Here is a 19,163-nt window from a genome sequence, read left to right on the forward strand (position 1 = left end):
GGGCTCCCAGGGGGGCACGGGGAAGGGGGGCTGGCTGCCAGTGGGCGGGCCCGTGGGCAGGTCCCCGGGCTGCGTGTGCCGCTTTAAAACACACGCACCTAAACCAGCGCCTTAAAAATAGCCTCCGTCACCCTGGAGACGGGTGATGGCCTCTAACAGGTGCGGGGCGTATTTACAGCCGGGGCCGCGGGTGTGAGCTACCGGGCGGCCTCTCGCTCAGCCAGCCAGGGGCCCGGCTTGGCAGCAGGCGTCCGACCTAAAGGGGCTGCGGGCACAGAGCGTCCGCGCAAGGCGGCGGGGAGAAGCGCCGGGCAGGGGCAGGGGCAGGGGTAGGGGTAGGGGTAGGGTTAGGGTTAGGGTTAGGGTTCTCAGAGGGGTAAGGCCCAGGAAGGATGATGTGGCCCAATTTTTTCCTCCAGCAGGAGGAGCAGCGCATGGCTGGCTTGCGGGGCCGGGTGGGCGGCAAGCGGCGCCCGGCCCTCAGCGACGCCCAGGAGGGCAAGATCAAGCTGGCCTTCTTCGTGGCCATCGTGGGGGTGACGCTGACCGTGCTGGCCGTGGGCACCGAGTTCTGGGTGGAGCTCAACACCTACAAGCAGAACCACAGCACCATGTGCGAGGCCGCCCACTACGGCCTCTGGAAGTTCTGCTACAAGAAGATCTGGGTGGAGGACGTGGAGGCGGAGAGGGCGACCTGCGGCCCCGCGGAGCTGCCCGGAGGTGAGGAGAGCCTGGCCCGTCCCCCTCCTCTTCCTTCGCACTCTGCTTCCTTTCTTCCCTCCCTCCCTCCTTCCTCCCTCCCTCCCTCCCTCTCCATCCCCCATTCACCCCCTCCCTCCACCCACCCCTAAACACCTAGCTATCCCCATCCACCTCACCCACCCCTAAACACCTAGCTTTCCCTATCCATCCCCCCGTCTATCTATCTACCTATCCCCATTCACCCTCTCTATCTATCTAATCTATCTATCTACCTATCTATCCCCATCCACCTCACCCACCCCATAAACACCTAGCTTTCCCTATCCACCCCCAGTCTATCTATCTATCTATCCCCACACACCCCCTCTATCTAATCTATCTATCTATCCCCACACGCCCTATCTAATCTATCTATCATCTATCTATCCCCATCCACCTCACCCACCCCATAAACACCTAGCGTTCCCTATCCATCCCCCCGTCTATCTATCTATCTATCTATCCCCATTCACCCCATCTATCTATCTAATCTATCTATCTACCTATCTATCCCCATCCACCTCACCCACCCCCATAAACACCTAGCTTTCCCTATCCACCCCAAATCTATCTATCTAATCTATCTATCTATCCCCACACACCCCCTCTATCTATCTATCTATCCCCACACGCCCTATCTAATCTATCTATCATCTATCTATCCCCATCCACCTCACCCACCCCATAAACACCTAGCGTTCCCTATCCATCCCCCCGTCTATCTATCTATCCCCATTCACCCTCTCTATCTATCTAATCTATCTACCTATCTATCCCCATCCACCTCACCCACCCCCATAAACACCTAGCTTTCCCTATCCACCCCCAGTCTATCTATCTAATCTATCTATCCCCATTCACCCCCTCTATCTATCCCCACACACCCCCTCTATCTAATCTATCTATCTATCCCCATTCACCCCCTCTATCTATCTATCCCCACACGCCCTATCTATCTAATCTATCTATCATCTATCTATCTCCATCCACCTCACCCACCCCATAAACACCTAGCTTTCCCTATCCACCCCCAGTCTATCTATCTATCTATCCCCATTCACCCTCTCTATCTATCTATCTTCTTCCCCCCACCCCCACTCACTCCCTTTTCTGCCTTCACCCCAGTCCACCTCCCCTTGAGTCTGATAATGTTTCGCAGCTGGAGTTTCATAAATAACCAGATGCCCTCACCCTCTCACGCTACCCACACGGGTTCTGATCCCACTTGGGTCTGTGCAAGGGGGCTGGGAGCCAGGACTCCTGGGTTCTCTCCCCAGCTCTGGGAGGGGAGTGGGGCCTAGTGGTTAGAGCAGGGGGGCTGGGAGCCAGGACGCCTGGGTTCTCTCCCTGGCTCTGGGTTGAACGAATTCGGGCGTCTCCAGGAGTGTTTTGGGTTCTGTCTCTGCGCTTATTTCTGACGCTGCAGCAACAGCGACCGACAGCATCAGCTGAATTCCAGTCTGGGGGAGGGCGGGGGTGGAGCGCCGTCCGGAGAAGGGACTGGGGCCAGTTAAAGCGCCTCTTGGCTGGGAAGAGTGAAACTGGAGACCTAGAGCACCGGGGAGCAGTTCTGTGCCGTGGTCTGCTACCATCCCAACCAGGAAACATTCACCCAGCTGGGCGTCCGTGCTCATTGAATCCAGTGAAATGATGGCCAACTGCCTAAGGGGGACAGGTCCCGTGCCCCATTCCCCACCCCCTGAGCCAGCCAGTCCCTGCCCTGGAGCCGGATGGGAGCTGGCACCCCCTAGAGGCCCCATTCCACAACCCCTGGAGGTATCTCGGGGTTGTCGCCATTTGGATGTGTTTCCGGATCAGGTCAGGTGCATGTTTAAAGTGCGATAGCTGCTCTGGTCCATTTCCTTCAGCTCTCCCGTAGCAGGGCTTGGGGTGGAGAGAGGGGCAGGGCCATGGGGCTAGGGGCACAAAGCAGTTATGGCACCGGGAGCTGGCAGGGGACAAAGCAGGGGTGGGTGCGGGTGGGGCAGAGCTGCTGCTGGAGGGGGGGGACTGTGTTCTGAAAATCTTATACCTCCGTCCCTCCACACCCCTCCCTCCCTCCACCCACCCCATACCCCATCCTTCCCTCCCTCCCTCCCTCCACCCCACCCCCTCCCATCCATTCATCCCACCCCCAACCCTCCCTTCCTCCATCCATCCACCCCACCCCCACATCCACCCACCCCAGCCCTCCGCACCCCTCCCTCCCTCCCTCCATCCACCCCACCCCAACCCTCCCTCCCTTCCTCCATCCATCCACCCCGCATCCACTTACCCCCATCCCTTCCTCCCTCCATTCACCCCACCCCGCTCATCCATCCCCCCTTCCCTCTATCCACCCCACATCCCTCCATCCATCTACCCCACATCCATCCATCCACCCACCCCCACCTGTCCATCCCCACACATTCCTCCATCCATCCATCCCTGAACAACCCTGTACATCCCATACAGACTCCATATAGCCCCATGCATACCCCTCTGTCCATCCATCCACCCCCACCCACCCATCAAACCCATCCATCCCTCCATCTATCCCCACACACACTCACCCACCCACCCACCCTGTTACCTGGGGTTCTTTCAACCCAAAGTTCTTGGTACCTTTACTCTGTGCGAGGTGGTGTCAGAAATAAAGCAGGGGAGACACGGCCGTCCGACGATCGATGGCTGGCACAAACAGGACAACACAAGAGTGCTTTCACTTAAAGCTACACATTACTTAGTCTTAACCTCTTACACACGTCCGCAACAGGTTAGTAAAACACCCGCCAAAATCCCAGATTCATATTTACCCAGGGTCTTGAGACGGTCTCGACTGGATAACTGTAGATGTCCAGTGGCCAGCTGGTGGTCTCCAGGGGAACTTGAGAGGTGTTCAGGTGTTCAAATGTCCATAGAGCTCAGATTTCCTCCCCTTTTTATATCCAACTTGTTAGTATTAGGTAGCTTGCTCATTAACAAACCTGCCGAGCAGAAGCTAAGTTAAGGGTGGAGATTTCCAGCCTGTCTGGTGGGCAACTTTCCATCGGTTAACCAGCTGTAGAGTCATAGTTAACTATTGCCAGACTTCCAGCTTGCAAAACCACATGCTTCGGAACAACAACTCAAGCCAGGAGGGCAGAGGGTCATGTTTACTCCATGAGGTCACTCACTTCACCCTCCCGTCCTGCTCCATTACCTGTGCTAAGGTTTCAGAAACACCTCCTTTTAGCGGCTTTCAGTAATAAGCAGAACAACTGGAATTCCAGCCACTGGAAGTGGTTTAAACCTGTTACTGGGCTATCAAAAATCTGCTCCTACAACCCCACACACCCCTCCACCCACCCATCCATCCCATACACCCCCCTTGATCCATCCATCCCATACACACCCCTGCATCCATCCATCCACCTACCCATCCATCCCATACTCCCCCCTTCATCCACCCACCCATCCATCCCATACACACCCCTGCATCCATCCATCCATCCCATACACCCCCCTTCATCCATCCATCGCATACACACCCCTTCATCCATCCATCCATCCCATACACATCCCTCCACTCACCCATCCATCCCATACACCCCCCTTGATCCATCCATCCCATACACACCCCTGCATCCACCCACCCACCCATCCCATACGCCCCCCTTGATCCATCCACCCACCCATCCATCCCATACGCCCCCCTTCATCCATCCATCCATCCAATACACACCCCTGCATTCATCCATCCCATACACACCCCTGCATTCATCCATCCCATACACACCCCTGCATTCATCCATCCACCCATCCGTCCATCCCATACACACCCCCTTCATCCATCCATCTCCACACACCCTCCAGATAGGGGTCATAAAATATTACAAAAAAATCCCACTTTGTCATGTCATCCATTCACCCCCTACCATCCACCCACACATCCTTACCCTTGTACTCCTCCATCCCACCCCCTTGCATCTATCTAATCTAATCTATCTATCTCAAGCTAATTCCCATCTGTGAGGAAACCTGGGGAGTGTTAATAAATCTCCCTCCTTTCCCCAATTTCCCAGCCCTTTGGGGAATGCATCGGGACACTCAGGTGCAGAGGGTGAAATTCCTTAGTTAGATTTCTAGTGGGGGTGAATTTGGGGGCTGGGGTGAGTGAAGATTCGGGGGCTGGGGTGAGTGTGGGGGGCAGGTTTGGTGGGGTGGGTGAGTTTAGCGTGGAAGGTTCATGCAGGAAGGTTTGTGGGAATTGGGTGTGTGTAGGGGGAGCCCAGGGCTGGGATAGCAGGGGGCTGAGGGTCAGGATTGAGGGGCACTGGAGATCTGGGGGTGCAGGGAGCGCAGGGCTGGGATAGCAGGGGGCTGAGGGTCAGGATTGAGGGGCACTGGAGATCTGAGGGTGCAGGGAGCCCAGGGCTGGGATAGCAGAGGGTTACTAATTCTCCCCACCTGACCCCTTCTCCACAAACTCATCCCAACTGCCCAGAGCATTCACTCATCTTGATTCCCCGTCCCCTTCTCGGCCCTGCCCCCGACCCTGTTTACACATCTCCTCTTTCTCCCCCGTCACTCAAGTCGTTCCTTTCCCCCTTCCCAGAAGCCAACTGCTCCTACTTCAAGTTCTTCAGCACGGGGGAGAACGCCCACATCTTCCAGAGAACGACAAAAAAAGGTCAGGACCCCCCTGGATCACACCCACGGGCCCATCTACCCTGGTGTCCGGCCTCCTCCCTACCCTAGATCACACCCACGGGCCCATCTACCCTGGTGTCCGGCCTCCTCCCTACCCTAGATCACACCCACGGGCCCATCTACCCTGGTGTCCCGCCTCCTCCCTACCCCAGATCACACCCACGGGCCCATCAAGCCAATGTCTCTTGGGCTGTACTGGAGGCTGGCAGCGGGGCTTTTCCTCCCAGATTGGGGTAACTCTCTGTCTCCCCGCTCCCCAGAACTGAACATCACGGCGGCCGTGATCTCTCTTCTGAGCATCACCCTGATGGTGATGGGCTCGCTGTGCATCACCATGGCGCTGAGCAAAGGGGTGGAGTTCCTGCTCAAACCCGCCTCCTGCTTCTTCATGATCTCCGGTAGGTACCGCCTCCCCCGCCCCCTGTGGGGCCCCCAGCGCCCCCCGCGGAGCCCTCGCCCCGCTCCCCGCCGCCCAGCGCCCCCTGCGGAGCTCCCACCCCCCCTTCCGGCAGCCCAGCGCCCCCCGCTAAGCCCCCAAACCCCTTCCCGCAGCCCAGCGCCCCCCCGCTGAGCCCCCCGCCCCGCTCCCCGCCGCCCAGCGCCCCCCCCCGAGCCCCAGCCCGGCAGACCAGCGCCCCCCCCCGAGCCCTCACACCCCTTCCTGCAGCCCAGCGCCCCCCTCGGAGCCCCCCGACCCGCTCCCCGCCGCGCAGTGCCCCCCCGCTGAGCCCCCACCCCGCTCCTTGCCGCCCCCGCTGAGCCCCCGCCCCGCTCCGCTCCCCACCGCCCCCCGAGCCCCAGCCCGGCAGACCAGCGCCCCCCCCCCGAGCCCTCACACCCCTTCCGGCAGCCCAGCGCCCCCCTCGGAGCCCCCCGGCCCGCTCCCCGCAGCGCAGCGCCCCCACTGAGCCCCCGCCCCGCTCCCCGCCGCCCAGCGCCCCCCCTGAGCCCCCGCCCCGCCGCCCAGCGCCCCCCGCCCCGCTCCCACTCTCCCCCTCTCCCGGCAGGGATCCTGGTGCTGGTCAGCCTGGAGGTTTTCCGCCACTCGGTGCGGCGGCTCATCAGCAGCGACCGGAGCGTGCCCCTGGAGTACGAGTACTCGTGGTCCGTGGCCTGCGCCGTGGCCGCCGGCGCCGTGCTGATCTTCGGCGGCGGCTGCTTCCTTCTCCTCTCCCTGCCCGGCCTGGCCAGGGAGCCCGGCCACTGCTGCGTCCAGACCACCGCCACCCGCAGCGCCTGACGGCCGGGAGCTGGGGGGGCGGCGGGCGTGGGCCGGAGTCTCGGGGTGTGTGGGGGGGTCACAGACAAACGAGTGCTTCCTGCCCCACCTGGGGGGCGCCCTGCCTTGGATCAGCCCCCCACCACCTACCGATGAACCTCTGGGGACTTCCCCCTTGCACTGGAAGGGGCCAGAACGCAGGACGGTAGGAAAGAGGGCGGCAGGCGAAGGAGGGGGAGGGGGAGGGGGAGGGGGTGGGGGCGGAGGGATCAAATTAATAACCTCAGCGGGTCTGTATTTAATCCTGGATTTTATAAATGGCTATTTGTAGCTGGAGGGGGTGTCTTTCTGGTCTCAGTGCCCCCCCCCCCGGGTCAATCCGGAGTCAATCCCAGTTGCAATGGGAGAGGGGCTGAGTTCTGATCTCAGCCCCCTGGGGTCAATCTGGAGTCACCCCCAATTGCAATGGGGGCATGGCCAGGTTCTGATCTGAGCTCCTGGCCTCCTCCATTCAGAGTCACTCCCAATTGTAATGGAGACAGGGCAGGGTTCTGATCTCAGCCCTTGGGTCAATCTGGAGTTACCCCCTCACTGCAATGGGGGCAGGGCCCAGTTCTGATCTCAGCTCCTGGCATCAGTCCGGAGTCACTCCCAATTGTAATGGAGACAGGGCCGGGTTCTGATCTCAGCTCCTGGGGTCAATCTAGAGTTACCCCGACTGCAATGGGGACAGGGCCGAGTTCTGATTTTAGCTTCCTGGGGTGTCAATGCAGAGTCCAGATTTACCCAGTGTAAACCGAGCTCAGAATTCAGACCGTGTTAAGAATTAAGAATTTCACGGCTCTTGGTGCGAATGTTGCCCAAGAACCATTGACTCTGTTTTCTGGACTGAAAATCCAGAAAACCTCCCTCAGTTTCACTAGGTGGGAAGGGCGGGGTGCGGTGAAATTGACAAAGGAGCCCCAGTTTCAGATCTCCACCAGGCCCCATGGGCTCTGCATGGGGCCCCCTCGATGTCCCCACGGTGAGCTGGGTGGGCGTGTTTAGGAGCAGCCCCCCGACGTGGCCACTGGCAGCAGCTGTCTCCCCAGCCCCCCAGAGTCAGTCGGGCAGCGTGAGCCGCTCACCCAGCCTTGGCGTTCGACCTGGGCTGCTGCCTGATGCTGCAGGCGGCCCACGGGCATGGTCGGGGCAAAAGTGAGCGTGAACGGATAGCGATTCACTGGGGAAGGGAAGGCGTGAGAGGCGCAGGGCAGGGACTGGCTGGCTCAGGGGGATGGGGAATGGGGCACCGGGCGTCTCCCCTCTAGGGGGCACCGACTCCCATCCAGCCCCAGGGCAGGGACTGGTTGGCTGGGGTGTGGGGGGTGACGGAGCAAAGAATGGGACGCGAGGCCTCTCCCCTCTCGGGGGCGCCGGCTCCCATCTGGACAGGACATTGTTTCAACCTGAAGTTGAAAGTTTCAGGAAGAGGAAACTGAGCTAAATTTGGGAGGGAGGGAGGCAGGGGGGCAGAAAGGTTCAGGGGCTGGGGTGAGTTTGGGAGGCTCAGGAGTGAGATAGGGGGAGGTTTGGGGGAGGGGGAAGTTGAGGGGAAGGTTTGGGGGCCCCAGAGGTGAGTGGGGGGAGGTTTGGGGGGAGAGGGAAGGTCTGGGGGCTGCAGGGGTGAGTGGGGGGAGGTTCGGGGGGAGAGGGAAGGTTTGGGGGCCCCAGGGATGAGTGGGGGGAGGTTCGGGGGGAGAGGGAAGGTTTGGGGGCCCCAGGGATGAGTGGGGGGAGGTTTGGGGGGAGGGGGAAGCTTGGGTGCCCCAGGTGTGAGGTTTGGGGGCAGGGGGAAGGTTGGGGTCCCCAGGGGTGAGTGGGTGGAGGTGGAAGGTTTGGGGGCCCCAGGGGTGAGTGGGGGGAGGTTTGGGGGGAGAGGGAAGGTTTGGGGGCCCCAGGGGTGAGTGGGGGGAGCTTTGGGGGCAGGGGGAAGGTTGGGGTCCCCAGGGGTGAGTGGGTGGAGGTGGAAGGTTTGGGGGCCCCAGGGGTGAGTGGGGGGAGGTTCGGGGGGAGAGGGAAGGTCTGGGGGCCGCAGGGGTGAGTGGGGGGAGGTTTGGGGGGAGGGGGAAGTTGGGGCAGGTTTGGGGGTTCAGGGGGGAGTTGGGTGAGGAGGCCGCAGGTAGGCCAGGCTGGCACCGGCAGGCGCGGCGGGTCTGTGTGGCACGGTGAGGACAGTGCGTCCCTGGGGCCCGGGGCCGCGGGCCGGGTTATTCTGGGCCAGCTCCGTTCTCCAGTTACACCCTGTGCTGTAAACAGGGGTCTCGGTGGCAGCCCCAGATACTCCTGTGCAGACAGCAACGCGCAGCCTGGCCCCCCGCCCCGTCCCCAGCTGGGCACGGAACCCAGGAGTCCTGACTCCCGGGGTGGGGGGCAGAGGGTTAGGGGGGCGGGGGCTGGAAGCCAAGACTCCTGGGTTCTCTCCCTGGCTCTGGGAAGGGAGTGGGGCCTAGTGGTTTGAGAAGCGGGGGATGGGAGCCAGGACTCCTGGGTTCTCTGAGAGGGTATGTGTGCTGCAGGGCTGGGGGAGGGCCCCCCCCCGGCCATGGCGTTCCCAACTGGGCTCTGCAACGTGGCGGGCACGGCCTGGCATGAGAATGAGAACAAGAGTCGCTGGCTCTGTGCAGACTGATGTCACCCCCACCGCAATTCCTGCAGCGCCCTGCCCCCCCCGCCAGCCCTGTGTGCCCCCCCCCGGCAACCCCTCACCCCCACTGGGCACCCCCTGCAACCTCCCTGCACTGGGCAGCCCCCTCACCCCGTGTGCCCACTGCAGCCCTGCACCCGCCCAGGGCATGGGGTGGGGTGTGTGTGTGTGTGTGTAGGTCCCATTGACACCCACACCTGCCTGCACAGGGATCTTCACACCCCACTTCCCAGGTGCACACACCGAGACTGTGTCAGGTTGTACGACCGCACAAAGACACACACACACCAGCCATAAGCCCCCTACAAACCTACACAAACATCTAGACAACACACACCACAGACATATACACCCTCCCACCCACAGATCTACACACCACACAAACATCTACACAGCACAGCCATATACACCTTCCCCCCCACATCTACACAAACGCACACCACAGGCATATACACCCTCCCCTCACACATCTACACAAACACAGCTATATACACCCCCTCCTCCCCGCTATCTACGTAAACCCATGACACAACACAGCCACATATACTCTCCCCCCAACAGGTCTACACAGACACACCACTGTCGTAAACAACCATCCCCCCACAAACCTACACAAACACACAACACAGCCATATATACCCTCCCCCAACAGATCTACACACACACAGCTACACAAACACACAACACAGCCATAAACACACCCACACCACAAACACAATCCATCACACACAGATCTACCCCAACATCACACATACCCACAGCACAGCCATAAACATACCACAAATAAAACCAGTACACACAGGTTCATACAAATACACCCACCCACCCCCTCAAATAGGGACACACCCATACACAACACAGTCCTAAACACACCCCACACTGCATACACAAACTAGCATGCAAAGGTCTGTGCAAACACACAACAGAGCCATAAACATACCACACAGAGATATCTACAACAGCCACAAAACACAGCAGTAAACACCCCACACACAGAGATCTATACAAACACACAACAGCCACACCACACAGCCATAAACACACCACACAGAGAGGTCTACACAAACACACAACAGCCACACCACACAGCCATAAACACACCACACAGAGAGGTCTACACAAACACACAACAGCCACAAAACACAGCAATAAACACCCCACACACAGAGATCTACACAAACACACAACAGCCACACCACACAGCCATAAACACACCACACAGAGAGGTCTACACAAACACACAACAGCCACACCACACAGCCATAAACACACCGCACACATAGGTTTCGACAAACACACACACACACCTAAAGTCCACGATGGAGCCATAAACGCCCCACACCCACAGTCCACCACACACTAGTCTACACAAACGTCACACGTACCCCCCCACAGCCATAAACACCCTCACCCCCACACCAACGTGCACACACACAAACCTACGCACAGAGATCTACACACAAATGCGGATGCAAACACACACACCCCCCGCCATCCCATGGCTGGCTATTTCCCCCACTAAACCCCTTCCCTTGGCGCAGGGGTTGGCAGCTTATTTCCATTTCGCTGAGCTCAGGAGGTTTCTGCCAAAGGCGCAAGGTGCTGCGGAGTGTGTGTGTGTTGGGGGGGGGGCGGGAGGGGGGAAGGAGAGAATGCAGAAGTGGAAGGACGGAGGAATAGAGGCTGTCAAGGACATAGAAGAGTCATCTGCTGATTTGCATGTAAAAGGGGGAGGGGAGGAATCTATCCAACCCCCCCACACCCCCTCTACCTATCTATCCCCAGCCACCCCCTCTATCGATCTGTCTAATCACCCTGGGGCCGGATGGGAGCTGGCGCCCCCTAGAGGGGAAAGGCCCCGGGCCCCATTCCCTGCCCCCCTGAGCCAGCCAGTCCCTGCCCTGGGGCCGGATGGGAGCCAGTGCCCCCTAGAGGGGAAAGGCTCCGGGCCCCATTCCCTGCCCCCCTGAGCCAGCCAGTCCCCGCCCTGGGACTGGATGGGAGCCGGCGCCCCCTAGAGGGGAAAGGCCCTGCACCCCATTCCCTGCCCCCCTGAGCCAGCCAGTCCCCGCCCTGGGACTGGATGGGAGCTGGCCCCCCCTAGAGGGGAAGGGCCCCAGGCCCCATTCCCTGCCCCCCTGAGCCAGCCAGTCCCCGCCCTGGGGCCGGATGGGAGCTGGCGTCCCCTAGAGGGGAAAGGCCCCGGGCCCCATTCCCCTTCAAACAGGAGTGAGGTCTGCAGGGCAGCAGCTTGAGCATCCTGCCCTCAACACACAGTGACCTGCAGTCACGTGCAGTCGGCTCAGAGCTGCTTGGGGGGAGCTTCTAGCCAAGGGGGCAGCCCTGCAGGGGGTCTGTGGGGTGGGGAGGGGAACTGCAGCTGTACTCTGTATGTGTGTCCTGCTGCCCCCCGGTGGCTGTGATCAGAACTGCCTCCACTGTGTGTGTGTGTGATGGACTCCTCAGGCCTCGGGGCTCTCTGGGCTCTGTACGGCCCCTGGGAGACCCCCCTTCCGTGTGACAGCCCCCCCCCCCCACGAGGGTCGCACTCGCTCTCCGGGGTTAGGCCCTCTGGCCCCGCCGCCTCCTGGGGCTGCACCTCTGAGCCTCCAGCCCGCCTAGGTCCCTGCGTGAGCCCCCTCAGGGGATCCCCTCACTCTGGCCCCTGGGGGCCGCCACCCCCAGAGGGAGCCATGCCCCCCCGACCTCCAGCCTGCAGGGACTCTCAGCTGCCGTAAAACAGGAGGGTTTATTGTACGGCTGAACCCAGCCTAGGCAGTTGTCAGGGGCCTCGGGCCTGGCCAGTCTCAGCACCATCCAGCTGGGTCTGTCCCAGTCCAGGGGGGCTCTGGCTGCTCTTTGTCCCCAGCCCAGAGCGAGCTGCTTCCACCCGACCCCCCCCCCCCATATCACCTCCCCACAGCTCCTCCTCCGCCCTGTGTCTTCATTCTGGGCAAACAGATCACCGGGGTCCTCTCTCCTCAGCTCATTGTCCTCCCACTGGTCAGAACCAGCTGATTGCCAAGCTGGGGTGGGCCTCTTAGTCACCAGATCACCGGTTGTGAGGGTTCCCCTTCGCCAGGCCGTTGTCCGGGGTTCCAGCTGCCAGGCGAGGTCACACCTGGTCCTCTGCAACAACAAACCCTCTCCCACCACCTTGTTACACACGCAGCGCACAGGGAAACTGAGGCACACACAGTATTCATGCAAAAACACTACTGCTTTGTCACAGTGTGTCCCTGGTGCCACCTGGTGGCTGGGCTCGGAACTGCCGTGTGTGTGTGTGTGTGTGTGTGTGTCCCTGCTGCCCCCTGGTGGCTGGGTTCAGATCTGCTGTGTCTGTGTGAATTTACATGTCTGCAAGCTGGGGCTCGCTTTGGCCAGCGACGCCAGCGACTCTGGTTTGCCGCATGGGGTTTCAGCATCCCAAATTACTCAGCTGAGGCAGTAACTGGACAGCCGTGCTCCTTCCCTCCCCCCGGCCTCTGATAAATATTGCGAGGGGTGCTGGTGGAGAATCACCTGAACGGGTCTGGAGCTTCCAGGCCAAAAGGGCCAATGCGATCCTGGGATTCCTAAATCTCAAGCAGGAGCAGAGAGGTGATTTTCCCTCGGGATCTGGCCCTGGGGTGACCGCTGCTGGGATCCCGTGTCCTGTTCTGGTGCCCACCATTCAAGAAGGACATCAATCTATGGGCGAGCAGTCAGAGAAGAGCCACACGGATAGTTAAAGGGGTAGAAAACCTGCCTGAGAGGAAGAGATGCCAGGAGCTCCAGCTGTTTAGCTGAACAGAGAAAAAGTCCTGGGGTGACTTGATCCCAGTCTATTGGTACCTATGTGGGGAACAAATATTTAATAACCGGCTTTTCAGTCCAGCAGAGGAAGGGCTAACACGATCCAACAGCTGGACAAATCTCCAGACTGGAAATAACATGTACATTTTTAACAGAGAAGACAATTGATTAAGGGTGAGGGTGGATTCTCCATTAACAACAGTGTTTCAAGTAGGATTTGTTCTAAAAGATCTGTGCTAGGAATTATTTTGGGGCAATTCTCTGGCCTGTGTTATACAGGAGATCACATTAGATGATCAAAGTGGTCCCATCTGGGCTGAGCATCCAGGAATCTGTGAACCCTCTGCCCAGCTCTGAGCCGAAGGGTACGCTCTCCTCCCCAGCATGGCTTCCCCCAGGGGCATTGACCCGTGGCTTTCGCAGCATTGCCAAGCCTGGGAGATTTTATTCCAAGTCTTGCAATTTTTGCTGCTTCCCTTAAAGCTTCCAGCTCTTGCTCCACAGGATCTTTGGGACAATTTTGTTTGCAAAAACAGGCAGTTTCTAGCATTCGTGGTTGAGTAGGGAAGTTGGCAAATGCGGAGGATAAAAAGAAAAAACCAGCCCCACAAGACCAAAATCGACAACATCAAAAAACCGAAGAGAAGGCAAATTAAAAGACTCTGCTTTGAAATAAAGTCTCGTGATATTTTTAGAAAATTTCACAGTTTTTCAAACACTCCCCCCATTTGGAAGCCAATCTCCTGAACTTTCAACCAGCTTCACCGCTTGCAAGCCCGTCTCGCCATTTTAAAACCACTTTCAAGGATTTTAAACTCGGCTCCCAAGTTTTGAACCCAGTCCCGCGATTATTGAAGTCCTTGCGATTTTGAAAAGAATCTCACAAATTTCTAAAAAAGAACAGGAGGACTTGTGGCACCTTAGAGACTAACCAATTTATTTGAGCATCAGCTTTCGTGAGCTACAGCTCACTTCACTTCATCGGCTTCATTGCAGCTCACGAAAGCTGATGCTCAAATCAATGTGTTCGTCTCTAAGGTCCACAAGTCCTCCGGTTCTTTTTGCGGATACAGACTAACACGGCTGCTGCTCTGAAACAAATTTTGAAACCACTTTTGTGATTTTTAAGCCAGGCTCTCGCGAGGTTTTTAGCCACTCGCACTGGTTTGAAACCACGCTCTTCTGGTTGGTTTGTTTGGCAACTGCACCCACGAGTTCCAGGCCCATCTTGCGATGTTTCAACCTGCCTCGCTGTTGTTTGAGAGAGTCTCAGGTTTTCTTTTCAAGCAGCTTCCCGGTTTATATTGCAGCCAAGCGCATGGTTTGGAAAGCGAGCTCAGAATGATTAAAGCCGCGCTCCTTAGTTTATAAACCACGCTCAGTATTGTCAAACCCAGTCTCATGGTCACAGAGCAGAACTGATCGTGTGTGTGTGTGGGGTGGGGATTTGTGGTTTTTGCAGCGCTCAGGGGCTGGCAAAGGGAGCTCTTGCTGCCCAGTAGGTCGCCTGCCTAGGAGATGAAATTTCAGAGGCATTTAGAAGTTTGTAAAGATTTCTCCCAGGGAAAATGTTAAGCTCTGCTCTCAGCAATGGTCCCCAAACCGGTGAATTCCTGACCAGCCTGCACTGCCATCTAGTGGCAGGAGACGGCTGCAACTCTGCCAGGACTCAATGGCCAATTGGTGACATCTTTCTGCAAAGTTTCAGAGGAGCAGCCCTCTTCGTCTGTATTCGCAAAAAGGAAAGGAGGACGTGTGGCACCTTAGTGACTAACCGATTTATTTGAGCAGGAGCTTTTGTGAGCTACAGCCCACTTCAGCGGATGCAGCTGTAGCTCACGAAAGCTGATGCTCAGATAAATTGGTTAGTCTCTAAGGTGCCACACATCCTCCTGTTCTTTTAGCTTCTGCAAAGTGGCCTGTGGTTTTTGGTGCGGGTGCGGGTGGGGTGGGGCGGGGGGAGGCAATTCAGGACACTGAGGGGCTGATCTACACGGAGGCTGGGCTACCACACCAACCCGCTCGCTAGCAAAGAGCTCGAGGGCTGAACGGGCCTAGGATCTTAATCCCTTCTCCCAAATTGGAGAAAAGATGGTCGAGCCTTCTCCTCCCCCTGCCTTGGGGCCGGATGGGAGCTGGCGCCCCCCGGACAGGAAAGGCCCTGTGCCCCATTCCTTGGAGCCAGCCAGTCCCCCGTCCTGGGACTAGGAGAGACACCACTCCCTTCCCAGAGCCGGGGAGAGAACCCAGGAGTCCTGGCTCCCAGACCCCTTTGCTCTAACCATTGAGACCCCCAAGCAAGCAGGGAGAGGGATACAGGCTAGGGGGCCCATCGCTCTGACTGATGTAGATTTTGGCTATTCTGACTAATGTAGATTTTGCGGCAGATGAGAGAGCAAAGGTGTGAGGGCCTCAGGGAAAGATGAGCCATCGCTGGCTTCCTGTGGCTGCAGCCCCTGGCTCAGTGCCCCATTCAGGGCCTGGGGGAGCTGGGCACCAGGGCTTTGGTGGCGGCATTGAGGGGCCCCTCTACTGCCCCCATCATGGCATCTGCTCTCACCGTCCTCCTCCTCGGTGAGTATCGGAGACAACCAGGGTGTGTACCCATGGAGGGATGGGATATGAGACCAGGGCGTGAGCCCATGGGGGGTGTCATGGACTCACAGGATTTGCACTATTTCTCAGGTCCCCCTTCAGTGCGACAGCCCTTCTTGGGGGTCCACTTTCTCTCGGGAGTTAGGCCCCTCCACCTCCTGGAACCGGACCTCTCCGAGCCTTACCACGCCTATCTCTGCCCTGGGCCCCCGCAGGGAGTCCACTCGCTCTGGACCCCTGGGCCCCCACGCCCAGAGGGAATAATGCCCCCCTGATCTCTAGCCCGGAGCGACTCTCAGCCAGCTTAACACAGGAGGGTTTATTGAGCATCTGAACCCAGCACAGGAAACTCTCCGGGCCTCAGGCCTGGCCTCCCTCAGCACAGCACATCCCAGTCTCCCCTGCATCCAGCTGGGCTCTGTGACAAAGCGGGACTGTTCTTAATGTTTCCTCTGAATATTGTGGGGGTGCCTCAGTTTCCCCTAGGCAGTTCTTAAGTATCTAGGTGGTGGGGTAAGGGTGTATGATCCTTGCAGAGCCCTAGAGGGCAGGTGTGTGCAGGGGTCTGGACACAGAGAATGGCCGACACCCTGTTTCCTGGCAACTGAGGGCCTGGGCCCTTCCCCCCTGCAAGGTGAGAGCTAAAGGGTTGGAGAACAAAGGAATCAGGTGACCTCCTGGCCCAGGAAAGGGACAAAGCCCAGAGGAGGAGGGGCTGGAGGGAGTTTCAGTTTGGGGCTGGCTGGGACATGGAGTGAAGGGCAGATGTGGTTGTCTGGCTCACTGCCCCCCAAAATGGACCCGGCTGAGGGGTCCTGTTCTCTGCACCTACAAGCTCTGTGTTAGACCATGTTCCTGTTGTCTAATAAACCTTCTGTCACGTCTGACTGCGGAGTTGGGGGGCAGGACCCTCTGGCTTCCCCAGGATCCCACCTGGGCGGACTCGCTGGGAGAAGCGCACGGAGGGGCAGAGGAGGCTGAATGCTCCGAGGTCAGACCCCGGAAGGTGGAAGCCGTGTGAGCTGTGTGTCCTGCAGACAGGCTGCTCCCAGAGAGGAGACTTCCCCAGAGTCCTGCCTGGCTTCATGGGGAGCAGATCCAGAGCATCGCCCGGGGACTCCGTGACAGTTGGGTTGTTTTCCACCCCGCTGTGTCTTTCGTCCTCTCCTAGCTCACTCTCCTGGCTTTCCATCGGGTGCTGCAGTCAGGTGCGTGGCACCCACCCCACCTACCCTGCCTAAGGAGAAGGGACCCAATGCGGGGCCGGCCCTGGCCAGATTGTAACCACCCAGGGTCCAAGCAGCAGGCATCGGGGGGTCGCCTTGCAGCCAACGCAACCGCTGGTCCAGCCCCCGACACCATCCCCAGAGGCCGTATTTCACCGTTTCCATCCTGTCTCTCCCCCACCTTCCGTCTGTCTGTTCGCTAGGAACAGGGTCAGCGTCCTCCGTACACAGATGGGACTCCATTCCAGCCTGGGACCACCCTTCCCCAGGTCAAAGCCTTTGTCCTCCAGATGTTCCTCCAGGTGTTGAGTTGTGGGGAAGAGAAGCCCGAGGTTTATGTCCCTTCCCCTCTTTTATATTTTCTTCCAGCTTGCTGGAAAGATCTTTGCTCTGACCGGGGGATCAGGCAGTCCCCAGTGGCCAAGCAATCTCCATTGTACCCAGTCTCTGGGATGGTGGATTCTTTCCTTGAGGGGTGTTCATGAGCCATGAACGGTGTCTGGTTGGTCCTCTGTTGCAATTGAAAGGGTGGCTGTGGGAGTCTCTCAGCCTCACAGATGCGGGACCAGGGGGTCTCAGAACTGAGGGGGGGGAGGGGACATGCTGATGCGGCTGCTTGTGTTATTTTGCATCCCGTTAATCTCCAGATTTGTAATAAACACAGAACCACAAACCAGCCTGTGACGGTCCCCTGGTGTTGTCCGGACCGGTGATCTGCTCGGTCTCTCCAGTCCTCGGCTCCGGGACCCAGCCTCACCCTGCCCCGCTGTGAGACCCCCACTCCCGGGCTGTTCCCACTCAGCCTCTGGCGTGTGAGCTGCACCCAGCCACGGGAGCGAGCGCTTTGGGCAGCCGCTGCCTGGACTGTGCAACCGAAGGACACCAGCCGATATCTCCGGCCTCAGACACCCCCCAAGGAACCTCCGTCTTGCAGTGCCCAGCTACGCCCGCTGGACGCCGCAAGCGTCTATGAGTGTCAGTGGGGCTCCCGTGGCTCCGGCCTTGGTGACCCAACACGCGCTGGGTGTTACTAGCCCCCCCCGTCCTCCTCCCTTCCCCAGGGTCTCCCCTCACCTGCCATGGGGGAGCCTTCAGCCTCCCTGCACTCACGCTCCATGGTGGGGCTGCTGCTGGCCCCTCGGGAGCTCCTGCTGGTGCTGCAGCCGGGGCCACCCATCTCCTGCTCTGGGCAGGCTGGGGGCTCTCCAGTGGCCAGGCAGGGGGACGGCCCCTGCTGGGCCCTGGGGCTGGGCTCCTGGCTCCTCTGCTTCCTGGAGAGGAAGCCCCAGAGCCGCCATGCCCGGCTCCTGCCCTGTCCTGGGTCCCTCCCGCACAGCTGCCCCCGGGCCACCTCCACGCTGGCCCAGACGGTGCCTCAGGGCCTGCTCTGGGAGCTGGTGTCTCCTCCTGCAGACCACCAGGCACTTCCCCCTCTTGGCCAGGCCAGAGCCTGCGTCCCCCCGAGCAGGGACAGAGGGGCCGCTCTCCTCCTGGGGCAGCCGGCAGCGGCTTCCCACGGGCCCTGGAGCCACCTTCACGGCCTCCGTCTGCAGCATCTGCCTGAGCTTCTCCACCCTGGGACTCAGCGGGGAGCAGCCATGAGTCTGGGGTCTCTCACTAACAGGCCTCCCTGCTCCCCTGATCTCCCCTCCGCTGGGGCAACTCCCCCTCACCGCACGCCCCACCCTGGGGCACAGGGACTGCAATCTACCCCACGGGCAGGAGCTCCCAGGACAGGCTGCTCCCAACGTTCCCATCAACACTGAAGCACTGGGACACCGGGGGAGTCTCATCCTTTCAGAGCAGTGGGGTTTGCAGTGAGTTTGGACCAGCAGCTCCCCGCTCCGCCCCAGGCCACACTCCCTGCCAGGCTAGAGAAAGAACAGAACCCGGGAAGGAGTCTGAGCTTGTCCTGGGAACCCCCAGCTAAAGTTCCCAAGGTCCCAATCACATGAGTCCCCCCACTTCTCACCGATTTCAATGACTGGGGTTTCTGGGTGTTCAGCATCTGGCAGGGTCTGGCTCCCCCAGAGACTCAGCCCTGGAAACAGTCTCCTACAAGGGGAGGCTGGGAGCCCCATGGCTGGGACATTTCCCCCACACTGGAGATGGCTCTGGAGAAAACCCGGCAGGAAACGCGCTGCCCTGGCCCAGAGCGAAGGGCTGCAGGGGGCTGTGTTAGCAAATCTAGTCTCCTCAGGAGGAGATTCCCCCCATTTCAGCTCCTCCC

The 19,163-nt window shown here is 59.3% G+C and overlaps 1 protein-coding gene and 1 long non-coding RNA gene across 4 annotated transcripts in view; one reads left to right on the top strand and one right to left on the bottom strand.

Moving 5' to 3' along the window:
* The window catches only part of CACNG6 (calcium voltage-gated channel auxiliary subunit gamma 6), a 21,271-nt gene continuing 2,108 nt past the window's right edge, over nucleotides 1-19,163 (top strand). The window contains exons 1-4 of the mRNA XM_084612607.1: nucleotides 1-720; nucleotides 5,318-5,392; nucleotides 5,673-5,810; nucleotides 6,420-6,836. Coding sequence (XP_084468733.1) covers nucleotides 393-720; nucleotides 5,318-5,392; nucleotides 5,673-5,810; nucleotides 6,420-6,652 — 774 coding nt within the window. The 5' untranslated portion in view covers nucleotides 1-392 and the 3' untranslated portion in view covers nucleotides 6,653-6,836. The remainder of the gene's footprint in view (nucleotides 721-5,317; nucleotides 5,393-5,672; nucleotides 5,811-6,419; nucleotides 6,837-19,163) is intronic.
* Nucleotides 453-6,866, bottom strand: LOC311511766. 3 transcript variants are annotated; one of them, XR_014709334.1, is made up of 4 exons: nucleotides 6,782-6,866; nucleotides 3,537-3,707; nucleotides 3,346-3,411; nucleotides 453-589 (listed from the first exon to the last, which is right to left on the bottom strand). It is a non-coding gene; the product is annotated as an uncharacterized lncRNA (long non-coding RNA). The 3 variants fall into 3 exon arrangements; XR_014709335.1 differs by lacking the exon at nucleotides 6,782-6,866 and having other exon boundaries at nucleotides 3,537-4,042; XR_014709336.1 differs by lacking the exon at nucleotides 6,782-6,866 and having other exon boundaries at nucleotides 457-589; nucleotides 3,314-3,411; nucleotides 3,537-4,042.

This window comes from Lepidochelys olivacea (genome assembly GCF_965140295.1).
Source record: "Lepidochelys olivacea isolate rLepOli2 genome assembly, chromosome: 23".
Taxonomy (NCBI): Eukaryota; Metazoa; Chordata; order Testudines; family Cheloniidae; genus Lepidochelys; species Lepidochelys olivacea.